Below are 15,897 nucleotides of genomic sequence, written 5' to 3' on the forward strand. Positions count from 1 at the left end.
AATCACAATAACCAAAACTGTGAACTATGTAATAAGGACCTCGTTACTCTAAAAGAGATCCTCCTGTATTACAGGCGAGACCTATTGAATTTCCAATGCTTGTTTTTTTAAAGTCACTTTTGATTCATTTCGGTAGGAATCTATAGACAACCAAAGCTAGAGAAGAAAAAGTTAATTACATGTATAACCAGCGTTCTCCAAAAATGGTAGCTTCAAAAAATTCACTTGCAACCAATCCTCCTCCGTTCTCTTTGAGGCTCTTCTTTTTTTGAGGGTCTACAAAAATCTCTGCTGTGAACGTCTCTGTGAGGAGTGGGGCTCTGGGCCTGTAACCCCAGTGGCCAGAATCTGCGCCATACAATAAAATAATAAACTGCACAAGACACAATCTCATCAGCGTTTTAGTGTAATGCGGGTTCCACATGTGTTACCCAAGAATTCCAGCCTGTTTACTGGATCGAATTTAAGTATTTGTCAAGCTATGAAAACTGCAATCGCAGATAAGTACTTGGTAGGTATTAGTACTTTGCATGCTTTAGGTTGAATATTACTGACTGTTAATGCATAGCAACCTTGAAACATAAAATGTGTAATATCAGGATGGCAATAATGAAAGATCTACTTTTAAAATGCATTGTGCAGGAATATACAATGCCCAGAGACTGACCACCTTCAAAGATTATACCAAATGTATTTTTTCCCCTAAAAGTCTTTTCTAACTAGTGAAAACCTATACATAGATACACAATTTAATTGTAATATCATTTGAAATGTGAGAGAAACTCGATCATTTCGTTCAGAATGCATTTATGGTTGCTCCAATTTTTTTTATCAGGAATAGTTCCCTTCACCTGCCATCGCAAAATGGCCTTCAAAAAGCAGAACTACTTCCGAGCATAACTTTTGTAATTGGACGTAAACATAAAATGATTTTAGCAAGAGAAAATCCAATTATAAAGTTGACACACTGTTTGGCTTACATTTTATTTGGATTGTGTATGCTTGTTTTGGAACTTGTCCACTGGGGATTTAAATCTGTACAGTCATAGTACCTCTGTGGATAAGTAAATAAGGTATTTTCGGGGTTAACTCTCAAATTAGTAAATTGAGCAGTTAACCTGTGCAGGCAAAATAGGAAACCATAGAAAATCTTCTTCACTTTCACAGTAGAAGGTTAATATCCAGTGGTAAAAACCCACCTTTTTCAAAACAGACAAAAAGACGAGACGATGAAACAAAAACTAGAAATCTTCATGTGCGTGTATCACATCAGCTGCTAAAAAATACAGCTCTTAAATGGTGCATCAGTTTTGGCCATCGCAAGGTTTTCATCAAGGGCTACAAAGGCAGCTTTTAAAGGTTAAAGTTTTCTTTTCTTTTAGAAAAAAAGTGAAAACAGTGCTCTATCACTTGTAAGTCAAAATGTAAGCGGAACGCATGTTGCACCAGTGTTTGTACGGTAAGCAATCTGCATTGCTAAGACGCTTTTTGGCCGGGCAGAGTGTCTTGCTCCAACTTAAAACCCATGACTGTCCTCAGTCTAAGAACAACTTCCGGGTGCCGAATCGCGACCGGTTCGATCGCCGGATCTCAAATTTAGTGTCCCGACACTTTTGGCACACGTAGATCTCAGGGACGCAGGATTTCCGGATTTTGGCACAGGATAAGTGGATCCACGTGTTGCACTCGTTGCATTCGATCATTGGTCGCCCTGCAAAAGGTTTCATGCAGAAGCAGGTAACGAGGTGCCAGGATTCATCATCTGAAGAAGAAAAAAAAAGTGTATTAATTTCCAGTATTCTCTTCCTCATTATAACAAAAAATATTCAAACTGATAAAGTTATGAGGCATTAAAACTGTCCCTCTTCTTTTACTTAGCATTTAAGCAGGAAGGGTGAGAATGTTCTCTACTAAACAGAAAAGTGTATCACGAACCAAGAGTTAATAGCATCCTTTATCGAATGTTGAGATGGGTTTAGGCAATCAGAATGCTTAAATCCTGGGGCTAACTACTGTTGTTCGCACGCATTCTGCCTGCTTTCTAGGTGCAGTGGCAGGGACATGAAGAAGGCAAATGCAGCGGCCAGACTTGTGTGTCTGTGTTTGGGCGCTTGCAATTATTAAGTATCCTTAAATGTCCTTCCTCTCATTAGGAATCCCGCAACAAGTTTGACTTGTGTTCTTGTTGCATGGCAGTCAATTAACATCAGTTAATACCATCCGCAGAGGGCGTTACCCACTGTTAATGCCATCGGCAAAGTTCAGTGAATGCCAGGCAATATCTGCTTATCAGAAACAACTGTTTTTGTATGATTGCTCCCTTATAGCATGGTACATTCTGAACAAAGCATGCAGCAAATGCCTTTCTCGCGTGTGAACAATACCTGTCTAAATGAGATGTCGAAATGTTGACTCGCAATCGCCAAGATAAGCATTTGGAAATGACAAGATAAATCACAATATAGGGAAGAAGACTAAAGAAGTGCTTGCCTAGTTTTTTTTTAACCAAAGTGATGTGTGGAATGGTATAGGATTGAGCTGTCTGTCCCATGACCACGAAGGCTAGACTAGCAGGATTTCTCATAGTCTGTGTTTTGGGGTTGGTTTGCCTAGTTCAGTAGCCTCGGTGCAACCGAACTGACAAATCAGGCCTGTGCACATAACTGTTTTTTTTAAAAACTAAACACAGCCAGAAAGTGGCTTTTGATGGGATTCTGGCAGCCCTGATGCATGCAGTTGAAAAGCGTGGGGCCTGGGAGCAGTGTACACTGTCCACACGAGCAGTGGCAAAAAAAACTACGTAATAAAACCCCGGGACTGTGGCACTGTGCCAACACCTACTGGGCTCTCTCGACCCCAATCACTGCAGCCTGGAAGCTGCAGCTTCTCTTCTTGGAAGCATAGTGCAGGAATTATCTCCCCTTGGCCATTAGGTGTCTGGACGGTGGAAGCAAAGTCATTAAAACCTGGCTCTTTCCATGGTGACCTCTCAGGATGATCTACTCCCGAACTCAGGCTTGCTGTGCTTCCGTTTATCTCAGCGATGGGATGCCTCCGTGTCGCCATGCGCTCTACAAATCTCGTAGCATAGCATTCATGTAGAGCCGGCAGCATATTTATTCAGGCTAGTGTCTAATATGAACACGGTTTCAAGCGGTTATTGGAAACGACATCTACTGAATACCCAAAGGAGACATTAGCTATGGTCACACAAAAGTTTCATTTATTATGAATAACAAATTAGCTGTGTTCAATGGCACCAGCTATAGTGCCGAAGAATAGTTTACGTTCTGAGTGAAAGATAAAGTGAAGACAACTGTAATACTACAAACTGAACTCAGACAAGCATGTGGTCGGTGACTGCAGATTTCTAGCTTTGCATTACGTTTCTGCACGTGAAGACACAGCTGGCTACTAATCTGGAAGTATGGTGCAGTGCTGTACAGCAAGCGGACATACAGCCACTTTAAGTGATGTGATAAAAAACCTTGCAGAATCACTGGTGATGGGGCTTTATCACCTTTTCATATTCTGAAAAGACCATCTCTTATGGAAGGGTCTGACTGTCCTGGAACAGAGGGAGTTACAACTAAAATTAGAACTTAATATCCCAGCATTGTATCCAGATGGCTTAGGCTGCTTTTTAACTACATAGTTGGGATTGACAAAATGTCTGCTTTGTTCTGGGTGTTGTTACCTGGAAGAATTTATGACACAAACCTGGAAACATGAACTCCGAGAGAGACATTCTTACAGGTTCATCTTAAATAAATGATGTTGGATATGCACCCAAAGAGGAGGAGGATGGGTCCGACCACGTACGGTGGGGGTAGTAGGAATAATAGTTACTTATCTCGACTACTCTCAAGGAAAGGCACCCTTGTGTGTAGTAGGTTTACCAAGAGCATTCAAAGCAGCAGTGTAGTCCAGTCCATGGTTTGACTGGCATCCCATCTGCCACTTTTTAAGGCCTGTGAGGGGGATCAAAGCATGAGGTTGCTCAACACAGCAATATTCTGAAGTGGGGTCACATCAGAGACAAAACCAATGGGTAGGATACTGAAGATGGTGGAGGTTTACATAAAAAAAGCGAATCGGACACAGCGCCCAAAGGCCGTGCCATTCTGTGAATACTCAAATATTTAAGTTTAGGCAGGAACTACTTGAAAAACTTCACCTATCTGATGGGTTAGAAATGGCATGAGCTGAACCATAGAGAGTACTTGAGCAAATAGACACTGGAAAAAGGGATGAGGAACTTTACGTATTCCACCAAGCACACCTTAGATGTTATACAGTGAAGTGCAGCACCAGAAAGCATTCGTAAAGCCATTAAGTCTGGATTACACTTTCAGTTACAAGAATTAGCCTTTCCTGGAATGGCTTGACATCAGGACGATACAGCTGTTACACTGAAAGCTAGATGGCAACAAAGTTTTGCGAGCTAGAGAATTCATTACGGCCATCTTGTATTGAGGCTTTCAAACAGCAGACCGGTGACATAATGAATGAAGTCTTCCTGCACCTGTAAAGTAGCAGTGTCCTTTCAACAGGATAGGAAGAAGCACCAGGCAAGCTGAAAAACAGCAACGGCCCAGAGGGAGGATGAATGTGAGCCATCAGTATATGACAGTCTGACATCTCACAAGATCAAGACTTAGGGAGGCCATCTTTGGGTTATGACATCCCCATTTAAAGGTCCAGGCTCGTACTTGAAGAGCACCGACAAAAAATTGCAATGAACATTTTTTTTTAAAACTGGATAGCCTTGTGTATAATAATATGCATGTACAGGCACTAGGATGCGTCCAAAAAGTGAATAGCACGAGGTGACAAGAGTAATACTCCTCGTGGGCAAACGCAAAGGCCAGTCTACGTATACATTAAAGCATTGGTAAAAACAGGTTAGGCCTATTAAAGCTGTTTGTACCACATCAGCACTTGGTAACTTTGAGATTATAAAAGAAGTCTGCAGAAAACTCATAGAATATCTGATTAGACTTAAGCCATTGCGAGCTTGTATCTAAGACAACAGAAAAGAACACACGACATCGTACTCACAAGTAAGCAAAGCATGCAGAGATCATGATAAATGACAAGTTACCTGAATCTACCATGATATCCTCATCGTTTCCAATGCCATCTTCGTCTCTGAAGACCACCTGCTTTCCCTGACGGATTACTGTCCGTTTACCCACAGTCAATATGTCATACTCGATCTTGATCTCCTTGCTCTGCTCCGCTTGGCTGGATATGGAAGGCAAGATTTGGTTGGTGCTGGTCTGGTGGTCTACCGTAGAATTCTGCTGTTCGCTACCCTGAGTCACTTTAGAGTTCAAACTATGACCCGAAATAGGAAATTGGCTTCCAATGGAGGAGCCGTCGGCGATCACGGAGCTGCGAATGGCACCTTCTACAGAAGGCCTTAAGTCTTTGAATTGTTCAGGGGCAGCTTCCTCAGAGGGGATAGCAGCAACACACAAACGAGAATCATTGCAATCCACAGAGGGAGTCATGTCCTTGCCTGAAAGAGGAGTATTGTCTTGTACAGAAGGTTTGGTATCATGGCTTGAAACAGAAATGTTACTTTTTGCACAGGAGAGATCAACATTACACGAAAAATAAGAGTTTTCACCTGCAAAAACAATTGCATCTTTCCGTGAACAGGGGGTGTTCTCTTCTACGGAGGAAATTACATCCTCATTTGAAGTGTCTACTTCTAGAGAAGAGTCCCCATCTTTGCCTGAAAGTCGTGTGTGTGTTTCTGGAAGAGAGCCAAAGTCATTACCTGCGAGACGTGTTCTAATTTCCAAAGAGGAGCCTGCATTCTTGGTTGAAAGGCTCATTTCCAGAGAGGGGGTGGCCTCCCTGGGTGAAAGGCGTGTGGCCAGCTCCAAAGCGAAGCGTGTATCCTTGGTTGAAAGGCATTTGCTCATTTCCAAAGCGGCAGCAGAATCCTTGGATGAAAGGTGTGCGCCAGGTTCTAGAGGGGAAATAGCAGCATTGGCTAAATAGTGTGTGTTCATTTCCAGAGAGGAGTTGATATCCTTGTGTGTAAGGCATGTGCGTATCCCGAGAGAGCTTGAATCGCTTCCTGAAAGAAGTCTGTTTAGTGCAAGAGCAGAACTGCCACTGTTTGAAAAGTAGGTTCCTAGTTCCAGAGGGTAGCTGACATTCTTAGCTGGTTGGCTTGTGCCTCTTTCTGAGGAGGAGATGGACTCTTTACCTGAAAGTCTTGTGCCTATTTCTACAAAGGAACTGGGATCCTTTGGTGAAATGTGTGTGCTTGTTTCCGGAGTGGATCCGACAGGCTCGAACTTTGTGACCTCTTTTACAAAGTCTTCACTTCCAGGCACCTTGAGTTCTTTCTTCTTCTGTTTCCTCTTCTTGGTTTTATCTGATTTTTTCCTGTCTGACAGGAAGTTGCCCAGCTTTGACCATTTCAGGCCAGGTGAATAGGACCTTGCTTGATTTAGGTCTCCCAGTCGCTTTCGCTTTTTGGCCGGTGCAGGTTCCATGGATGGAAGATCAGGGAATCTAGAGTCCCAGCTGTCACTGTCAACAGGGCTCCCGGTGCTATTGGGGGGGCTGGAACTGTTTCGCAGTGGAGTCTCCTAGTTAATAAAGTGAAAATTAAGCAGAGATTAGAATGATTAGGTCCTCTCCTAACATCAACACACATACATTCTGTTTGCTTCTCAACTTCTGAACCCCACTGCATTTTCATGCTGACATTTTGAGTATGTCTGGTCCTACAAGCAGTCTTCTTAAACAGGACTTTTCTTGTCCTCCGAGTCTTTATAAACTGCAACCTAAAAGTCTCTAAAAATAATTTCAAGTCTGGAAATTCTGGAGGGTATAGATCTGTCACTCAATCTCTCGGTTTCTTTTTTTTTGGTGCAATACTATCAAAACAAGAGTGGACATCCTAGCCCTGGGGACTGTCCCTAGGCTAGCGGCAACATGTATCCAGAACCCAGCAATCAAAATAAGAAAGGAGGGGGCGGGTATATGGACATACAAAAAAACTGAACCTACCCCCACATCTACCCAATTTTCTGTATACCTTATTTGCTTGCTAGGTAATGGCTTTCCTTTGACGTTATGTGATTGAGACAAGTTACCAGCCTATCAAACGGCAGACAACATAACATAACATGCCTATTTGTACACTGTAACGTTCACCCAAGGAATGTCTTTGGTGCTACTGACAACCAGCTATTGTTGCACAACTCAGTGGTAATTATTTTAAAAACCTCAGAAGGATGAAAGGCGGAGTGAGCCCTCACATGATTTCAACTCGACTCAGTGAGGTCAAACATAGATCCTTGGAGCAGATGTGTTACTCCACTGCGTCAGTGACAAATCACATTTTATATGCATTGAAAAAAACCTTGCATAATTCTACAGAGATCCAAAGAGAACACTAATAACTTGTGCTGAACAAACGTATACTGAATAAGCGGCTTGTAAAGAAAGTTTACTATACCTCATCTGGATAGGGAATGTAGCCGGCGTAGGCCAAGACAAAGGTGCAAAAATTGTTAAAATCTTCAATGGTCCTCCTTCTTTTGTAGTTAGGACTACCATCCTGTGAAGAAGAAAATAAAAACCATGAAGGAGAGATTTTAAAGAAAAAGGACATTCAGAGAGCTCCTACAAAGATCTCTGATCATGTGACATTCAAAAATAAATGACAAACTAATACAATCCTTCTTGAGAATCTGCAATTCATAAAAAGCAGAAGAAAGCGGGATTGTAAAAGCTAAAGAAGGCATGTCTACTACACATGTAAAGTCACTTCTTGCCTGGCAGAAAAAGGTGTGGCAATCTTACATTTGGGAGCTCGACCGCCTATATAAATCAATCACTTTTCTATGTACACAAGTTGAGAAGGCTCAAAGGAATAATGCATCTTGCTAAAGCAGAATTATGAATGCAGTCTGCAGGCCTTTTGACTTCTAGAAGCTGAGCAAATGAGTACTGCCAAGTCATATTATACCAGGAACTGATGTGTGTACACACACCTTTACACTGCCAACCATTAGTCATATATATTACCTTTATCGAAAAGGAACTGCTTAACACAAATCAGGCAAGGCAGTTCCTCACTTGTCATCCAAGCTAGTGTGTTTCTTCTATTTCTGATCAATCGAGCTGTTCACAGAATATGGCTTCTGTGACTTAAAACTCATCAATAGAATTCATGAAATATTACTGCAAGTGATATCTATGTGGTGAAGGCATTGCTATGTCTTTCCGCTTGGAAAGGGAAACTGTGTGAGGCGAAGGACAGGAGACAGATACTGCAGTGTGACGCGCGGTAGGAGGGCGTGGGTTTCTTTAACACAAAGCTCTCTTTATTAACACGTTAAGCACCGGTTTAAGCCAACGAAATACTTAAGGTTACAATACAGGTGTGAGCATGTTAACCCCACACAAAAATTACCATAACCAGCGAGTCTCAGAAGAGTGAGAAAAACAGCAAACATATTAAAGCATAACCTATAGTGTTAATATACTTCGTCTTAAAAAGATATATAGTCAGTTCTTTACAGAACTGAGCTAGGCCTAAAAATGTGGGTAAAGCGCTTCACAAGTCAGATTTACAGTTTGCTTTATGCAAACATGGAATCTCCAAACCAACATTTCGTTACTCGACTACCGCCTGCTACTCGCAAAGTAGTTTTTTTTAGATAAGCAACTGCGGATCCATACAAGTGAAAAGGGAATTTAAAGTAGCTTTAGTGGCTCCATACATCGACGAACCACTGTAACCTCAGGGACACCTTCCCAGCTTCAACCTACCCGCTGCTGTTCTCCATTCCACACCGAGTCTTCACTCTGAGGAATGCCTTCTTGTAGAGAATTAAGTTTCTTTGTAACTAGGTTTGCACAATGTAAACCACACACAAGCTAAGTAACCAGAGACACATCGCACAAAAGCAGTTTGGGGGGTATAAAGCTTAGGGAATGTGTGGTCCCAACCCCACAGGCGTATAAAGAACAGATGAAACTGGACTCACAGCTTTTGAATGAAAGTATTGTGGATGGGAGGGGCAAACGCTGAGTATACTTGGGGCGCGGATGGTTGGAGAATGGCCAAATTAAGACGTCAGGTATACCTCTGCTCGCATATCGGACAGTGACCATCGCATTGCACCCTAAAACAGGCAGTAGTTCACCAATGTGATCTTTTTTTTTTCTTCCTGTAGTGCTTGTTACCAGAAGGTTCATTAAACTGTACAGCGCATGATCATTACTCAGGGGATTCTTAGGGTTCGACCAATAATTCACGTTAACTTTACATCCCTGCAGTTTACAGTACCCACTATTGTAAACTCTGGAGAACTAACACCCTTTGCTCTAGGGAACTCATAATCAGGTTCTAAAGGGTACTCAATTAGTTTACCTTGGAAGGGTGAAGAACCAAGTTGCTTCTCACTCGCATCGACACCTGTGAGCAGTAAGTTTCACCTATTTCTGCAACAAATGTATTAAACCAGACAGTTGTCAGGCGATTAATTGAGTACTACACTATGACCCAATTAACTTACGTTTTAAAAGTTTGGTTGCCATCAGATTGTGCTGTTTTATAGCTACGAAAATGTATATAACGCATACTCATTTCATCGAACTAGAAATGATAAAATTCCCCAGTAGAGGACAAAATAGTCAGAAAACTATAATCTGCAGAAACATGAAGATATTTCTGTGGGAAAGGGTCAAATCTGTAGTGAGGATGGAGAAGAGTCCTCTTAATGTTTTAGACCAATGCGAAAAATAAAAGTATATAAAACTGCGCCCACTGTGTGTCTCAAGGAGCCCTACAATTCTAGAACGTAATGCACTGTATACCTTGGGTCTTTCCTCGCTTGTGAACAGCTCTCTTTAGCTATAATGTGTGCATGCGGATGTGAAATCCTCCATCTTGCTCGCCCGACTGTTCCACACTTCGGTCAACAACTTTTTATGAGCTTTTGAAAAGTTATATGCACCCTCGCCGTTTTCCTAGGAAAACCTTAGCGTTCATGCCTAACCAAGTGCGTGCCCTGGTAGTTAGAAGAGGTAGGGTGACTAGGGCTGGACAGAGTCACTGCAAACTCTAAACACGCACACAACCATTCAGGCTGGCCGGAACTCGGGGAGCTAATGAAGAATATCACAGACCCTCGTCCGCACCTTTCTGAAGCTGCTGCACAATCTATCTATGCTAGTAGATTCAGGCAGATCTAGAACCTCTGGCAAGTAATTCTACAATTTGGTGGAGAAAATGTAAAATATTGACAGTCCGTGGGCAACTAAGAAATCAGCTGTAAACTCAGTAAAACGCGTTTTGACTGTCCGTACCTACGAGTTTTGGCTTGAAGGCATATTTGCAACGGGCAACCTCCTTTGTGGCTTTAACTACCGTTTTACTCAAAGTACCGTTAGCGACCACTTAAGTCGGTGACTGCTCAGACATTCACGAGGTTAAGGAAGCCAAATTGTATGCAGGGCGGGACTGGAAAGCAGCATAAGATGTGCAAAGGTGTTCAAACCGGGTAAGCGGCAGTAAAACGGGAGAGGGAGGCATGGGAGCATGGCTGGGACAAGGCACCTCATGCTGCTCTAAAAGCCAGCCCTGGAGGCGTGGGCTCGTCGCCTCCGGCAATGGTCAGAAAGGCAAACTTCCTTGATCTGTCAGAAAATTAAGTTTACTATCGAGTTAAAGGGTGTCAGTCTCATCAAATTTGCGTTTTATATAATTGGGCAGCTGCCACGCCTTCTTTAAATGGTGGTTTGTGTGAATAATACTATATACTTTAGCTCACGATCCCAGGAAGCCACGTTCCATTTCTTTTGACTAAGCTCACGTGCGGATCTGGTTTAATCACCCAAGGATCATGCAACTTCCAGATATAGGGCGCGAACAAGATGACTCACGACACGGTCAGCGCCACTGTCCGATGACGACAGATTATAATCGCCGAATTTCATTAACACTCTTTTGCTGATTTGAAATCAGGTAGAGAATAATTCCGTATCCGTTGGAACGAGATACTTTGAAATGTATAGGCCAACAGCTCGTATTAACATCTACGTGAAATGAATTTTTACCTCATCTCCCACATGCCTAATGTGTGTGCCACTGGTCCGTTTGTGTAAATCTCTAATTGCACGGTCAGAAAATAGAGTATAGGTGCACCACGTATAATACATTCAGGAAAAGCTGATACGGACCTCCATATATGCCTGCTTCGACAAGGACACGTCAAGCAAAATCTCTTTCAAAATGTAGTTTATAAATTCAGCACTGATCAGCTGTATAAAAACGCATAAAAAAAAAATCAGCGGCGTAGCTAGACCTTTGGCCGCCCATGGAGGTCCCTGCGATGACGTCCTTCGACGACTGCGTGTAAGGGGAGGGGGGTGGGGATTCCTGCGTTTTACGCCCTGTGATGAGCAGGGGGTCGCTTTTAAAACGAGTGTAGCACGAGTTGCGCAGCCACCCCCCCCCCCCCCCCCCCCCAGCCTCAGCACCCGAAATGAGAGTAACCGTTTGGAACCACGTGCCCTGGACGCGACAGGAAATGTGGTGTTTATCGGATATTCCAGTATTGATTGAAATAGGTTTCCAGATTTCATCCCAATTCCACTTCCGCAAAATGACAACTATCTGCCACCCAAGGCCGTCACTCCCTGCAACCCTCATCCGAGCATGAACATATCCTCCTCTCCTGCCAAGGGAATAGTGAAAAACATCTGTGTATCGTGCAGCGGGACATCTGGTACAATAACGAAGCTTTTGTAGTGATTGAAAAGTTCTTGAGAGTACGCCAGTAACTAAGTGAGCAAATGCATTTGCTGAAGATGTCTGTGTACAGTCAACCCCAATACATTTTAAATCCGGAGGGGTGAACTCCGTATTTAATCTTTGTGAGGATGATACAAGGAAGAGCAGGTCGCGTTGAATGCCAAAGTACCTGTCCTCTACGAGTCGGTCTTACATTTAGAAATCAAGAACGCAATTTGAAGGGCAATGCTGACATTCTTTGTGTGGAAAGAGTAACTCGTTAAAGAGCAGGTCGCCGCGAACGGAGGTCAAAGCCCTGCGTGGCAGGATGCGACCAAGTGCCCTCCGCCTTCCGCCGAGATCTAGGTTTCCAGGGACCAATCTCCTCCATGGCGTGAACGCTGGCGGTCTGTGGGTGCTGCAAGAACACGTCAGAGGCAGGGACAGACACAAAATGGAGCGCGAGGTGGGCATTCCTTCTCGTGGATTCCGCCACAGGCCCAGCTGTCCCTCCCCTCCCGCCGGCGCTCGGCCTCAGCGCGGTGCTTGGCTGGACAGTTGCCAGGTCAGTAGCCCACAGCCACCGCTCGAGTCCTGGGCGTAGTGACGCGCTCTCGGCAGCATCACGCATCGCTCTATACTACAGGGTCTTCAACGAATGTTTGTTGTTGTGCTGTGAGTCAAGGCTGGATAGCAAGTATTTCAAGTTTGACGGCGGGGGAGGGGTACTCGTGTCAGCTTTTCATGTGGGAAGAGTGCCGAGTGGAACCGTTTCGTTGGGGGCGGCTCAGAGCATTTCATACGCAAGGGCGGAGGTTTATTACAACCAGTCCGCACTTAACAGTCGGGGGCTGTTACATTCGCACTCCAGGCATCGGCGTAGTTGTGATTGTTACAGTCCTGCGCTTTAGGGTTGCAACATCGAAGCACCGGGAGTCGAAGGGGTGGGATGACACGAGGCATCGCTGGGAATGCAGGATCGTTACTCCCAGTATTAGAGCAGGCGGGGTAGTGGGTTCTCAGCCCAGAACTCAAGCATAGCATGGGGTGGAGGGTTCGTGGCTGTCGATCACTACAGATCTGGTCTTTGGCACTGGCGAGACCCGCTTAGAGCTGCCAATGCACCGGTACTATGACATCGCACTTGTTACCACAGTACAAGAGCAGTTACTACAGCCCGGCGTGGGATGACCGCTGCCTACCACAGCCGTCTGCTTTTGGCTGGCGAATGACCCCTACAATCAGCACCCTACAATTATTTATTTATGTATGCGTTTTTTTATAGCGCGGCGGACTTTACCCGAAGGTGTCAGAGCGCTCAATGTTTCCAACATTCTATGCTGCCTCCTTAAACAGATGCCTCTTCACCCCTGAAACACTCAACGCCCCAGCTATTAGTACCCCACATCTAACTTTTAACCCACCCTTCCAAGATTCACCAATCACACAAATAATTAGCTGCAGCTCTACTTGGCAGCCACGGTGGGCAGTACTTCAGCACCCCCACATTCCATCGAGCGAGAGCACGACAGCCCCCTTTTCAGAAAGACATTCACCTAAGGATGGAATAAACCCCGCCACCACCCCCTTTCCAAAGGAACACCCCAGAAATCTCACGGGAATCTACAATAAAAACACACAAAGGGCATCCGTGAGCAGAATAGGAAGGGGCGGTCTGAAGGGGCGGAACCAGTTTTTGAACGATGCCTTTCTGGTCATGCAGCCCTTTAAAGATCGAGGTGGGGGTGGGGAACCACTTTTCGAATGATGTCTAAGCGTTTCTGAGCAGCAGTCTTTAACATAGTTTTGGCAAGGTGGGTGCGGTAAAAGCATATTTTAATCAGCCCGCACGAAAAGAAGCACGTGCTGTGGAACTGCAACACTATGCCTAATGGGAAAACGACAAGCACTATGCCTAATGGGAAAACGACAAGAACTGTACCAAGCTCGCGAGAAGGATCGGCTGTGCCCAGTTACTTTAAAAAAAATATACATAAAGTGTACGAGCACTAGCCACCATAGCACAGAGAAGCCCACATCTGGCTGCCTAAGAAAGCCGGATCCCAACGGGAGCCTGCGAACACAAGGCTCACCCAGCCTTGCGGAAGGGGTAGAGAGCACTTGCTGGGTGTTGCCTCAGGAGGAAAAACAAGTAAGGGGGCAAGATGGCGTAAAGTTCTGACCACGACCCAGCCACGCATCCATTAGTGCTCAATGAAACCGCATTCGTTAACGTTGTAGGAGACTCACAAGGGTGGGGGAGCTTAGGGTACAGAGAGGCAACTAACACGATGTGCAGGTGAAAGACCTGCATCATATAGTTGTCATGTCGAACTTAATTCAGCCACCTACTGCAGGTTAACACTGCACCGGTACCCTAATGGCCAGCGATGCATTTTCTGAAAATTAATCTGACTAGATTTGGATCAGGGCCCTTGAAAGTACCGTGACTTAACTGGAACACTACATTACAGCGCTATCAGGAAGAATCCCCACCCGAACATAAAATACTACGCCTACATGCAGTGAACACCCGGACTTACGCACGTCTAATAATATCGATCCCGGCTACCCTGATGCCCCAATCCCAAAAATATTACGGGGTACACTTACCTCGGAGTCGAAAGTAGACGAGGAGGATGTGTCCATGTCGGCGCGGTCCCAGGGACGTAGCCGGTGCAGAGGGCAGAAGGAGGCAGGAAATAGTTGGCACGGATCGTTGCTAAAGGCACTCAGTCCTACATGCCCAGTGTGGGCAGGGAGAAATGAGGGGGTGCCAAGCTTCTCCCCGAGTCCGATAAGCTGGGCCTTAGGTGTGGGCGCTGGTCCGGGTCCTTGTGAGGAGAGAGCTCTCTTCTGGAGTGGGTGGTCGTGCTTCTCCTTCAGAGGTGTTGGTGCCTCTTCCGGTGAACATCCAGTCGCGGGAGGGTGGCAGCGGAGGTGGGGTTATGGCTCCTCCCACCCGCCCGCCGTAGAGGGTGGATTACCCGTAGTGCAGTCTTCGCCCGTGCAGGCTCTTGCGCGGGTGCTGTCAGCCGAGTGCCTGCTGTCTTCTGTTGTAGAGCAACGCTACTGCTTCCTGTGCAGGCTCGGCTGTGTGGGTGCGGTGGTGGCAAAGGGGGAGGGGGGTGGTGTTCCGCCCGTACTCTCCCGCTCCTGTCACTGTTGCGTCCTCGGAGAAAGGGTGCTGTTACATGTGGTTGGCGAAAGGGGCGGGGTGACAGTCCCTCATTGGAAGGGCGAAGGTGTCTGCAGGAGTAGGGTACCGCCGCCTGCCTTCCTCTGCGCAGGGAAGTGATGTGTAAAGGCGGGAGCGTAAAACTCTTGCTTGACGGGGTGGGTGGTTAGTCTTCGGAGTGGGGTCCTCCTGCTGCGCCCCCTCGTGCTATGCTCTTGGCTGTGGGGGGCGCACCGGCAGAGAGAGGTGCGGCTGCAGCTGTCGTCTGCGGTGAACGCTGTTTGACTAGCCCGTCTGCTGCTCCCCAGGGCAGGGCGTTGCTGGTGTCCTCCTTTCTGTCCTGGGTAGGCGGTGGGGTTGGCAGGGACGCAAGGGTTACTCGTCTAACTAAAGGCCCTTCTTTTCCAAAGAGGGGGGGCGAGTTGTGCCTCTGCTCCGAAGTTTTGGTCCGTGGAGTGGGCGTCAGTCCGCCTCAACGAAAAGAGTACCACTCGTGGGCAGGAGGGGTTACCGCCGGGTGGCTTCCCCCTCCGAAGGCTGGCGGGGAGGTGGTTGGTGGGGATGTTACACCCCACTAGAGGTTTAGCCCTGACTTGCTTCCAAGTGTCGGGGTTTAGGGTGTTTTCGACGGATGGGTGCTTGGAGTCGGCACGCCCACGGAGGGTCTGCGCCTCCTCCGTGGGCGGGCACACGCCCAAGGGGCTGGACTGCTGAGCTCGAGGCGTTTGCCTGTCCAATCGGATACCGACTCATGGGTGCCCGCCCCTTCTCATGCAAAGACTGTCTACTCTGCTGCTGTTGGGTGGGAGGGTGACAGCCCTCTGTGGGGGAGCCGATGAGAGAGTCTCCCTCGAGGGAACAAGGGAGGGGGAGCCGGTTAAACTAACAGTATCTCTGTGCAAGGTGGAAACGAGACTCCCTGCGTATCTGGAGTCGGAGATCC

The 15,897-nt window shown here is 46.0% G+C and overlaps 1 protein-coding gene across 1 annotated transcript; it reads right to left on the reverse strand.

Annotated features, from left to right (window-relative positions):
* Nucleotides 1-970: 970 nt before the first annotated feature.
* On the reverse strand, nt 971-15,652 carry LOC147711457 (uncharacterized). The gene is made up of 4 exons (XM_086922165.1): nt 14,390-15,652; nt 7,490-7,591; nt 5,105-6,614; nt 971-1,762 (listed from the first exon to the last, which is right to left on the reverse strand). Exons 1-4 carry the CDS (start codon nt 14,423-14,425, stop codon nt 1,536-1,538), a joined length of 1,875 nt encoding a protein of 624 aa, XP_086778291.1. The 5' UTR covers nt 14,426-15,652; the 3' UTR covers nt 971-1,535.
* Between the last annotated feature and the right edge of the window lie 245 nt (nt 15,653-15,897).

This window comes from Lissotriton vulgaris, chromosome 5 (genome assembly GCF_964263255.1).
Source record: "Lissotriton vulgaris chromosome 5, aLisVul1.2, whole genome shotgun sequence".
NCBI lineage: Eukaryota > Metazoa > Chordata > Amphibia > Caudata > Salamandridae > Lissotriton > Lissotriton vulgaris.